Below are 12,500 nucleotides of genomic sequence, written 5' to 3' on the forward strand. Positions count from 1 at the left end.
ATCTCTCTCTCTCTCTCTCTCTCTCTCTCTCTCTCTCTCTCTCTCTCTCTCTCTTCTCATTCAGTCCCTCTCTCCTCTCTAGCCTGGAGCTAATGTCTTTATTGGTACGTGTAACGGCTTGGTCATGTGTGACAAGGGTCTGGTGAAAAAGTCCTCCAAAGTAGGGCAAGGGAATTTTTGCAGTTTTTGACAGATTATGAAAGGGCAGATTGTAGGCTTTCAAATGTTGTGTCATACATATGCTTATGTATGTATCATCTCTCCCCCCCCCCCCCCCTCTAGCTGGCCCTCCCCTCAGCTGGACCCCAGCCAGATCAGACTGATCGTGTACCAAGACTGTGAGCGACGGGGGAGAAATGTCCTCTTCGACTCCAACGCCAAAAAGAGGAGCGCGGAGGAAGCCCCCGCCACGGTGAGTGACGCCTGAAGGATTATGGGGTGGGGGGGGAGATGATAAGGGGTCGCAGGGTTATGGGGGGGGGGGGGGGGGAGAGCCTGTAGTGTCGTCGTGTGTTGGTTGGTGTTGAAACAGGTAAAGCCGTGGTAAATCTCCTCCAGGCCTTATTGGAGAGAGAGGTGCCTGACCGGTTTGAACTGGAGTCCTTATCTCCAATAATACTCAGCTGTCAGCTGACAGCCCGTGTGTAAGCATCCCTTCTGCCTCACATGACACATGACAGGACGCTGTCATGACGCTAACGCTAGCACTCCCGCGTCTTCAACCCCCACTCACATTGCCTGACAGTCTTGTCTGTCTGTCTGTCTGTGTCATGGGTTACTGCAATCTTCTGCTGGGCGGGAAGGCTGGCTGGCTGACTGGCTGACTGGCTGACTGGCTGACTGGCTGACTGGCTGACTGGCTGACTGGCTGACTGGCTGACTGGCTGACTGGGTGGCTGACTGGCTGACTGGCTGACTGGCTGACTGGGTGGCTGACTGGCTGGGTGACTGACTGGCTAGTGGCTAGGTGACTGACTGACTGGCTGACTGGCTGACTAGCTGGCTGACTGGCTGGCTGACTGACTGGCTGGCTGACTGGCTGACTGGCTGACTAGCTGGCTGACTGACTGGCTGGATGACTGACTGACTGGCTGGCTGACTGGCTGGCTGACTGGCTGGCTGACTGGCTGGCTGACTGGCTGGCTGACTGACTGACTGACTGGATGGCTGACTGACTGGCTGACTGACTGACTGACTGGATGGCTGACTGACAGACTGGTTGACAACACCCTCACTGCTTGACCTATAGAAACCTTTTGTGTCTTTGTAGAAGACTTTCTATTTGCTTTTAGATTACGATGACCAGGCTCTGTGTTTGCTTTCACACTCAGTGATAAATCCTTCTTCTATTGGTCCTCTGTGGCTCAGTTGGTAGAGCATGGCGCTAACAACGCTTAGATGGTGGGTTTGATCCCTGCTGGGACCATATATACCGACAAATGTATGTATGTATGTATGTATGTATGTATGTATGTATGCACTCACTGTAAGTCTCTTTGGATAGAAGCATCAGCTAAAAAATATTGAAAAATCAATATGTGAGTTTATTGGCTGAAGGCCAACATTAGATAATATGCAATCTACAGCGCTGCTTGACAGTCTGTGGTCAGTCAGTCAGTTACATAGTCAGTCAGTCAGTCAGTTACATAGTCAGTCAGTCAGTCAGTCAGTCAGTCAGTTACATAGTCAGTCAGTCAGTCAGTCAGTGAGTCAGTCAGTCAGTTACATAGTCAGACAGTCAGTCAGTCAGTCAGTTACATAGTCAGTGAGTCAGACAGGCAGTGAGGACCAGGGACGGTCATTAATGTTTGTATAAAATATGAAAATGAACGTATGAAGTCTACATCTAAACCCCAATTCATAATAAAGACATTCCATATAAAGGACACACCAAAAAAAAAATATATATATACTGTATATAATATTTTCATTGTTTATTTAACCCAGATTTCATGTGTGCAAAAATATGTGAACCTCTTCAGTCAATAGCTTGTGGCACCTCCATTAGCAGCGATAACTTGGAGTAAATGTCTCTTATAGCCATTAATCAGTCTCTGACATCTGCTTTGAGGGATTTTTGCCCACTCCTTACTCCTTACTCCTTACAACCTTACTTGGGTTGCGCCTGCACTAATTTCTTTATAGTTTAGTTTGTCGTCTACACGCATGATTTCCTCTAAACCAACACATGGAATTGATTAATATAACCCTGCTGTGTGTCAGATGAAGACTGGTTCTGATTAAATAAATATTTCATGGTAAAAAAAAAATCTGTCATTGCACAAGGGGTTCACATACTTCAAGCAGCAGCAGTGTGTGTGTGTGTGTGTGTGTGTGTGTGTGTGTGTGTGTGTGTGTGTGTGTGTGTGTGTGTGTGTGTGTGTGTGTGTGTGTGTGTGTGTGTCATTGACAAATGCATGGTGAGGGTTCGGTCAGCTCCTGTGTGACTTCTGTCACATGATGCATTTTTTAGCCCTAGGATTTTGTTTCTCCCCAGGGAGGGAGGGAGAGAAAGAGGGGGGGTGAGAGAGAGGGGGAGATGGAGAGAGGGAGGGAGGGGGTGAGAGAGAGAGAGAGAGAGAGAGAGAGAGAGAGCGGTAACAGTTCCAGCTCACGAGTTCCTGAGGAAGTCATATGACCGCCTCTCACATGTCCCAGGCCTTTGTGTACTCTAGTGGGGCATGGCTGGGCTAGCTACTGCTGCCTCACACACACAAACACTCACACACACACACACACACACACACACACACACACACACACACACACACAGCGCCCCAAAACATTCCTCTCACTTTGAGGACTCATGATAATGAAGGGACACATGGCCCTACCTGATCGGGGTTGTTAATTTATGCAGAATTTATTTGTGATTATTTAAAAAAATAACTAAAAAAATGCTGACGTCAGAAGAACGTTGTGTGTGTGAGCTCGTCTCAAGTTTCATTTCATTCATTTCAAGTTTCAAGAGTTGCAAAATAGTTATTTTGGATACTTACTCACATCCTATATGATCATTCTTGTACTCAGCATCTGCTTGTGTCCTGACCTCTCTGCAGACATAACTGAACGTCATGTTCGGTAACAGTAACCCTTAAAAAACACACAGCAAGCGTCGTCGACCTCAGCAGCACGCATGTGTGGCGGAACTTCTACGACTCTTACCACACTGGCTGCTGCGTGTCTTCTGTGGCTCTAACTGTGGAGCTGCTACTGACAGCCCTGTCTTTGTACGTAACGAGTTTAGCCTGCAACTGGAAAAAACAAATAGGCCAGAGTCCGAATCTCTAGATGGCGTACCACAGCAGCTAGCGCGAGACACGTTTGAGACGAGCAGCCATACTTCGCGCTAACCTGTTACAGGCATGATAATCGCTCACCTTTTGGAGAAATTCGCTGTTTTGAATCCAAAATAGAATAAATAATAATATTGCATTTTCTGCCGGAATTGTCATTATCGCAAGTTTCGCAACGCATCCAGCTCTGTCTGAATGTATGTTATGTTGTAATTTAAACGGAGTAAAATGAAAATATTCAGTGTTTCCTGGGCCCGCTCAGCAGACACAGTACACTGTGTGTCTTACCCACGTCTGAGGGGGCAGAGTGTCTCCACAGGGAACACCCCGGGCGTCTGCAGTCTTCTGTCTGACCCCATGTCCCTTGTTGTATTTCTTATCTGACTCTCTCCATAAGGGTCACAGACCCAAACCGTTAACATTCAGTCATGCGGAGGTAAAGTGTGTGCGTGGGAGGATTTATTTTGAATTCGCGTCAGCTTGTATTCCCAGCACCATGAACAGAGTGTGTGCGTCTATGTGTACATCTGTGTGTGTCTGTGTGCGTCTGTGTGCGTCTGTGTGCGTCTGTGTATGTCTGTCTGAGTATCTATGTGCGTCCGTCCGTGTGTGCGTGTCTGTCTGTGTCTGTGTATGTGTTAGGGTGTTCACACATATAATTTTGCTTTCACTTTAGATTATAAAAGATTATATATCCATCACATAGAGAATTGTATGAGAAAAACAATGATCCAAACCCCATGGTTCTATCATGTATAGTTCAAAAGTTATCAAGGTTGACCTCTTTACATACACATGCCAATTACAGGAATTTATCTCAATAGAATTATGTGTGTGTGTGTTTTCAAATCTGACCTGAAAGCCTTCATCTGACTCTCCTCCCCCCCTCCCCCTCCCCCCCTCCAGAAGCCATGCGGGGAGGCGCAGGTGAAGATGTTTGCCAAGTGCTGCCAGCTGAGACCGACGGGGGGCAGCTCCTCCTCCCTGGACTCCTCCTCCTCCTGCGCCTCCGAGCCCCGGGAGCCCCGGGAACCCCGGGAGCAGCAGGGCCTTCGCTTCCAGGTGAGAAGACCACCTGACCACCTGAGCCTCTGACCAGGGTTGCCAGATAGGATTGACAATTTCCAGCCTAACTAAAGTCTAAAAAAATGTATAGCAAAAACCAGCCCAAAAACCTATATTGTCAGAAAACCGCTAATTACTATTGGGCAGGTGCCCATCTCCTGCCCCCCTACACTGTATGTCTGTTGCTAATGATGTTTGTAAAATAAAATAAAAACCCTGCCCCACCTGGCAACCCTGCCTCTGACACACACCTCACCTCACACACACTCCCCTACACCTCACACACACTCCCCTACACCTCACACACACCCCTACACTTCACACACACTCCCCTACACCTCACACACACACCCCTACACCTCACACACACCCCCCTACACCTCACACACACCCCTACACCTCACACGCTCACCCCTACACCTCACACACACACCCCTACACCTCACACGCTCACCCCTACACCTCACACACACCCCTACACCTCACACACTCCCCTACACCTCACACACTCCCCTACACCTCACACACTCCCCTACACCTCACACACACCCCTACACCTCACACGCTCACCCCTACACCTCACACACACACCCCTACACCTCACACGCTCACCCCTACACCTCACACACACCCCTACACCTCACACACTCCCCTACACCTCACACACTCCCCTACACCTCACACACTCCCCTACACCTCACACACTCCCCTACACCTCACACACTCCCCTACACCTCACACACACCCCTACACCTCACACACCCCCCCCCTACACCTCACACACACTCCCCTACACCTCACACACCCCCCTACACCTCACACACACCCCTACACCTCACACACACCCCTACACCTCACACACTCCCCTACACCTCACACACACCCCTACACCTCACACACTCCCCTACACCTCACACACACCCCTACACCTCACACACTCCCCTACACCTCACACACACCCCTACACCTCACACACACCGCCCTACACCTCACACACTCCCTTACACCTCACACACCCCCCTACACCTCACACACACCCCTACACCTCACACACACCCCTACACCTCACACGCTCACCCCTACACCTCACACACTCCCCTACACCTCACACACTCCCCTACACCTCACACACTCCCCTACACCTCACACACACTCCCCTACACCTCACACACACACCCCTACACCTCACACACACACCCCTACACCTCACACACTCCCCTACACCTCACACACACCCCTACACCTCACACACACACCCCTACACCTCTCACACACACCCCTACACCTCACACACACATCCCTACACCTCACACACACACCCCTACACCTCTCACACACACCCCTACACCTCTCACACACACCCCTACACCTCACACACACATCCCTACACCTCACACACACCCCTACACCTCACACGCTCACCCCTACACCTCACACACACCCCTACACCTCACACACTCCCTTACACCTCACACACTCCCTTACACCTCACACACACACCCCTACACCTCACACACCCCCCTACACCTCACACACTCCCCTACACCTCACACACACACCCTACACCTCACACACACCCCCCTACACCTCACACACACCCCCCTACACCTCACACACTCTCCTACACCTCACACACACTCTCCTACACCTCACACACACACCCCTACACCTCACACACTCGCTTACACCTCACACACGAGGCCGGGCTCCCTCCCACCGTCCTGGCCCCCCGCCGGTGGAACGAGCTCCCCACCGCTGTCAGGACTGCAGAGTCACTCCCTATCTTCCTCCGTAGACTGAAGACCTCCACCTCTTCAGGCTACACCTTGAACTATCCCTCCTGAGACCTCCCCACATCCCCCTGTTCAGTTTTTCTACTGTATATTATTAACAACAACAACAACAACAAAAGTCTTCTTCTAGCATTATGACTGCCAATGGCCCCTGGCCCGAGCAGAGATATACTTTTCTTGCGATGACTGAATGACTGATGGATACATGATTCACTTACTTAAGACAAATGTACTTGTTGTAGGTCACTTTGGCTAAATGCCAAAAATGTGAACGTAATGAGCCTGCACTTCCAATAGCCCTCTAGGCTGACACCTCGGAAATATGGAGGACGTGTGAGCAACAGCTTGGTAGATACAGTAGTCTCCGCTTGGTAAAAATGTAAAAAAAAAGAAAAAAAAGATTGATCTGAAATTTGATTATGTCAGTAATGTCTGTAAAGCCTAAAACTCTAAAATTGTAGTTACCGGTACTTCTAAAATGTCCACAGAATCACGTGCATTCAACTTCTGTGTCATATATGCCTCATTTTCTCCTTCTCTTTCTCTTGTCTTTTTCCTCCTCTTCCTCCCCCTCCTCCTCCCCCTCCTCCTCCGCCTCCTCCTCCGCCTCCTCCTCATCTCAGGGTTCTCGCTGCTCGTCAGATGCCAACATGCTGGGGGAGATGATGTTTGGCTCTGTTGCCATGAGTTACAAGGGTTCCACACTCAAGATCCATGAGATCCGGTAAGGAGGGGAAGGAGGAGGAGGAGACAAATAGATATAGACAAATGTTCCAGTTGGCATGATTTGTCGTTAACACGCACAGACACACGCACAGACACACGCACACACACACACACACACACAGACACACACACTGATGGTCTGTGTTGTCTCCCCCCCAGATCGCCCCCTCAGCTGATGCTGAGTAAAGTGTTCACAGCCAGGACAGGAAGCAGCGTCTATGGCAGCCTTAACACGTACGCCCTGATATGCTCTCCCTCTCTCTCTCCCTCTCCCCCCTTCTCTCTCTCCTTCTCTCCCTCCCCCTCTCTCTCTCTCTCCCTTTTCTCTCTCTCCCTTCTCTCTCTCTCCCTCTTCCTCCTCTCTCTCTCTCTTTTTCTTCCCCCTTCTTTCTCCCTCTCTCCCTCTCATTCTCTCTCTCTCTTTCTCTTTCTCTCTCTCTCTCTCTCTCTCTCTCTCTCTCTCTCTCTCTCTCTTTCCTGCTCCTCCTCCTGTTTCCTCTGTGGAACCCTGATGTCATCTTTGTGTTTCTGTCGGGCAGACTACAAGACAGCCTCGAGTTCATCAGTCAGGACCCCAACGCTCTGAAGCCGGATCAGAACACTGTAGTCAACGGTCTCCTGGGGAACATAGGTAACCACGGGAACAGATCACTGTCCCAACTGTCAATCACATCTGTCACACACAGTTTATTTATTTTATTATAATATATATATATATATATTTTATTTTTATTTGTTTGAACTGAAGAATTGTCTCGTGTACGATTTAAAGATATGTTTTTAGAAGAGCGTTTCCACATGACTGTCTGATCTCTCATCCAAATGCTTACGTTTGTTACGAGTGATTTTTACTTTCAATCGAATCTCAAGTTCTTGTGTATATGTGGTCATTCTCCAGGGGCACTTTCTGTTCCCTTTCCTCTCTACATCCATTTTCAGGGCTGTGTAAAACAGGCTGTGTAGAGTTCGCCAACCCTGAAAAACCCTGATAAACATCAGTTTCTTCGTCCCCGATGTCTGATTCAAGCAAACACAGATCTGTTGGCAGATTCATCTCCTGTTTTAGACAGCCCCCCTCCCTCCCCCCGCTGTCATCCTCACGGAAAACACACAGAACAAAACAAAACTGTACAAGGATCATGTTTACGACCTCTCCTCGGTTTTGAGGAGCCTCAGCAGAAGCAGCAGCGGCCTTTTCCTGTGAGAGATCCTCAGTCCTTCATCTGACCTGACTGACTGTTTCTGACCTGACTGACTGTTTCTGACCTGACTGACTGTTTCTGACTTGACTGACAGTTTCTGACCTGACTGACTGTTTCTGACCTGACTGACTGTTTCTGACCTGACTGACTGTTTCTGACCTGACTGACTGTTTCTGACCTGACTGACTGTTTCTGACCTGACTGACTGTTTCTGACCTGACTGACTGTTTCTGACCTGACTGACTGTTTCTGACCTGACTGACTGTTTCTGACTTGACTGACTGTTTCTGACCTGACTGACTGTTTCTGACCTGACTGACAGTTTCTGACTTGACTGACTGTTTCTGACCTGACTGACTGTTTCTGACCTGACTGACTGTTTCTGACCTGACTGACTGTTTCTGACTTGACTGACTGTTTCTGACCTGACTGACTGTTTCTGACCTGACTGACAGTTTCTGACTTGACTGACTGTTTCTCAGTGAAACTAAAAAACGTGTGCTACGCCGGGGGGGGGGGTTGTCGGAGTGTGGCGTACTGTGGTAGTCAGCCTCCTGCTTCACTAATCCCCCGGTCATTAATGTCTTAATGTCTTGTCTTTTTTTGTGTCTTTCTCTCTCTCTCTCTCTCTCTCTCTCTCTCTCTCTCCTTGTTGTTCTCGTTGCTGCCCAGGTTTCTCTCAGCTCTGCAGCCCCCGCCGGGCCTTCTCTGAGCAGGGCCCCCTGCGTCTCATCAAGAGCGCCTCTTTCTTTTCAGGTTGGCAGTGTGCGTGTGTGCAGTTGCATGCCTAGCGTAGCATGTGTGCAGGTGTACGACGGCGCATGGGCCATGCATGCTCTCTGTGTATCTGCTTTGTGGTGTTGCTGCTGGTGGTGTGTCAGCCCTTCACTGTCCCTCTCCCCTAGCTTTCACTCCCTTCCTAGCTTCCTCCCCTCCTCCTCCTCCTCCTCCTCCTTTTCCTCCACCCCCCCCCCCCCCCTCTCCCCAGACACTGAAAACCTCTCACCTTGTTTTTTTAGTAGTAGTGGTAGTAGTAGTGCCAAGGGATGGGCGGTATATCAGGTTTTCACACTAGTAAAAGTGTTCATCTTGTTAAATGTTACCATTTATTTTTATCCACGAAATGGCCGAGGTGTGTCGTCGGGTTTTTGCACATTTTATAATCTATAAAAAAAAACAAAAAACGTTTTGCTGCCATATACTCCCCCTCCCCCCTCTGTAATACCTCAGGCATGATGCATCAGCCCAAATCATGCGCTGACCGCAGACGCTGGCAAACGCCACCATCTCGCCCCCCCCGTCCCTGTTCTGTTCTGCGTTACTGTGTAGTGGCGGAGGAGCCGTGGCCGTGCGCCACCGGGTCACTTCCTGTTTCCAGAGCAGCGCCACGGCCTGACCATCGTTGGCTGGGGAGGAACCCAGAGAGCAGAGAAGAAGAACAGCAAATCTGTGCCGCGGTCAAACAGTTTTGTGTCGTTCTCTAGTCGTAAAGACCCTAGACGTCACCGACACGTATTCTTAACGTTATTTAGTCGGTAGGTTATGTTAAGCCTCATACCGGTCTATACAACTAAAATGAATAAGGATATATAATCGTGCGTATAATCTTCCCCCAAAATATCGACATGTCAATTTGAGGCTGTATCGCCCAGCCCTTAGCGGTACCGGGGGTGGTGATCTCCATTAAAAATAGCCCTCCGCTGCTCGCCCCTGTGCACCACAGTGAGATGGGCATGGCATGTATGTACTGTCGCTCTGCTGTTATGCAACAGAGGAATGTTGTCCAGAAGGTCCCGGGCTCCGGGGTGGGCGTCACAGATGCTGTCACTGCAAAGCTCCCACTGTTGATTTGACCGTAAATCATGTCAACAACACAACACATCGCCGCAGCTAGGCCTCGGTGCTGCAACGCCAGATGCAGGCGAGGGGTCCCCTGTGGTCTAGGCCCCTCTGCAGCTACGGCTGCCTGCCGCGCGCCAACGTGTCCTTTCACGAGTCCCTTCTTCTTTGCGGTAATGACCTCAGAGTTCCTCTGAGAAAGAACGAAGGGCCCCCCCCCCCCTTACGCATGCATGTGCCATACGCACGTACGCACGCCACACACACACACACACGCACACACACACACGCACACACACACACACACACACACACACACACACTGTGCACTGTACATTCTGTCTGTCTCTACACAAAACTCACTCACTCACACTCACACTCACACACACACACACACACACACACCCACACACACACACACGCACAGAACACGCCACTGTAGAGTCCCTGCACCTGCTTGCGTCTGTTCCTCGGGGTCGTGTGTTGCACTGTGGTGGTAGTCCAGGGTCACTGTGGAGTGTTGATGTGGGAGTGAGGGGGGTGGAGCAGCAGAGCACTGGCAACCCTGGCTTTGTCCGTGTTCCTCACTGTGCTAGTCCTGCTGGTGTGTTTCTCACAGGCCTGTCTCCCTCCCTACCCCCCCCCCCCCCCCCCCTCCCTCCCTCCCTCTCCCCACCCTCAGGCCACAGTAACCCCATGGACATGCCGGGCAGAGGGCTCTACGACAGTGACAGTGGCATCGCCAGATCAGGTAAGGACTTAAACATAATCCAGGATTGGCCTAGCTACAGAGAGGGAGAGCCTGCACTGGTACTAAACTGTGTGTGTGTGTGTGTGTGTGTTTTGGGTGGGTGGGTGGTTGTACTTGCAACGTTTGCAGAAAAAGCGCTATACAAATAAAAGTTATTATTATTGTTATTATTACTTCCTAGTTCATGGACCAGCATTCCTTCCCATCAAGGTCGAGCTACTGTATAGTGAGAGTGACGCACGATTATGCTCCATCCTCTCATACTGACGTATATACACATACACACACACACACACACACACACACTTTTCCATCCGTTGACCCCCCACTGTCACAGTGTATGGCTCCTCTATCTCCTCAGCCGAGAGGGCCTGGAAAACTAGTGCAGTGGAAACTGACTTCCTGACGTCGCTGGCACGGCGGGAATCTCACTTTCTGGTGAACCTGGGTCACATGCACATCCTTAGAATAGCAGCTCCTAAAACCCAGTACGAGTAAATTAAGTTCTAATTTAGTCCCCTCCCCGCTCCCCTCTCTCCCACACACACACACACACACACACACACACATACACACACACACCCGTACACACACGTACACGCTGGTAGAACGTGCTTGGTGTGAGGCCAGTCTGTCCTGCTGCAGCATGTGATTCAGCCAGAGAGCTGATATGAATGTCCTAGCTGGTCAGCTGGCCTGGGCAGCCAGGCAGTAAGCAGGTGTGTCTGTGTGTCTAGACATGCAACAATGCAGTAAGCAGGCTGGTCAGTTAGCTAGCTAGCTTTCAGGCAATAAGCAGGCCGGTCAGTTAGCTAGCTAGCTTTCAGGCAATAAGCAGGCCGGTCAGTTAGCTAGCTAGCCAGACAGTAAACAGGCTAGTCAGTTAGTTAGCTAGCCAGGCAGTAAGCAGGCTAGTCAGTTAGTTAGCTAGCCAGGCAGTAAGCAGGTGTGGCTGGTCAGCTAGCTAGCCAGCCAGGCAGTAAGAAAGTCTAGGTGTGTCTCCTGGGGGGAAGCTGAGCTAATGCTGTGAATGAATCTGTTCTCTGTGAGTAAACCCCCCCCACCCTGACTAACTAACTGCTTCCTCTCCCTCTCGATCCCTCTTCCCCTCCCTCCACATCCCTCCCCCCCCTCCCTCCCTCCCTCCCTCCGCAGCGTCTCTGAGCAGTCTGTTGATCACTCCGTTCCCGTCGCCTGGCTCGTCCCTCACCAGCAGCTGTGCCAGCAGCTACCAGAGACGCTGGCTCCGCAGCCAGACCACCAGCCTGGAGAACGGGGTCTTCCCAAGATGGTGAGACATTACAACAATGAATACACACACACACACATACACACACTCTGTTTTTAGTGTCCCTGTCAGGGCCTTTTGGTAGGGTCATGTCAGACTCTGACCTCAAGAGACTTCCTCGAATTCCTGCAGGCAGCTGGAGGGGGGGAGACGTGGGGCAGAGTGACGTCTAGGGAGACTCTGTATACATACAGCTGAGTCAGAGCTGGAGGAGGAGTCAGAGCTGTGTACAGCTGGAGGAAGGAGTGATGGAGATGTAGAAGGAGTCATAGAGATGTAGAGGGAGTCAGAGATGTATACAGGGAGAAGGAGTCATAGAGCTGTAGAAGGAGTCATAGAGATGTAGAAGGAGTCATAGAGCTGTAGAAGGAGTCATAGATGTAGAAGGAGTCATATATGTAGAAGGAGACATAGAGATGTATAAAGAGTCATAGAGATGTATAAAGAGTCATAGAGATGTAGAAGGAGTCATAGAGATGTAGAAGGAGTCATAGATGTAGAGGGAGACATAGAGCTGTATAAAGAGTCATAGAGATGTAG

General features: G+C 50.3%; 1 protein-coding gene across 1 annotated transcript in view; it reads left to right on the plus strand.

The window, feature by feature from the left end:
• fnip1 (folliculin interacting protein 1) overlaps window positions 1-12,500 on the plus strand; it is a gene marked incomplete at both ends in the record, with an annotated part of 44,426 nt that overhangs the window by 14,827 nt on the left and 17,099 nt on the right. Inside the window, 8 exons of the mRNA XM_080549417.1 lie at window positions 283-412; window positions 4,203-4,358; window positions 6,778-6,878; window positions 7,040-7,114; window positions 7,420-7,511; window positions 8,755-8,838; window positions 10,604-10,672; window positions 11,828-11,963. Coding sequence (XP_080405543.1) covers window positions 283-412; window positions 4,203-4,358; window positions 6,778-6,878; window positions 7,040-7,114; window positions 7,420-7,511; window positions 8,755-8,838; window positions 10,604-10,672; window positions 11,828-11,963 — 843 coding nt within the window. The remainder of the gene's footprint in view (window positions 1-282; window positions 413-4,202; window positions 4,359-6,777; window positions 6,879-7,039; window positions 7,115-7,419; window positions 7,512-8,754; window positions 8,839-10,603; window positions 10,673-11,827; window positions 11,964-12,500) is intronic.

Source organism: Nansenia antarctica (assembly GCF_963989245.1).
Source record: "Nansenia antarctica genome assembly, chromosome: 20".
NCBI classification, from domain to species: Eukaryota; Metazoa; Chordata; class Actinopteri; order Argentiniformes; family Microstomatidae; genus Nansenia; species Nansenia antarctica.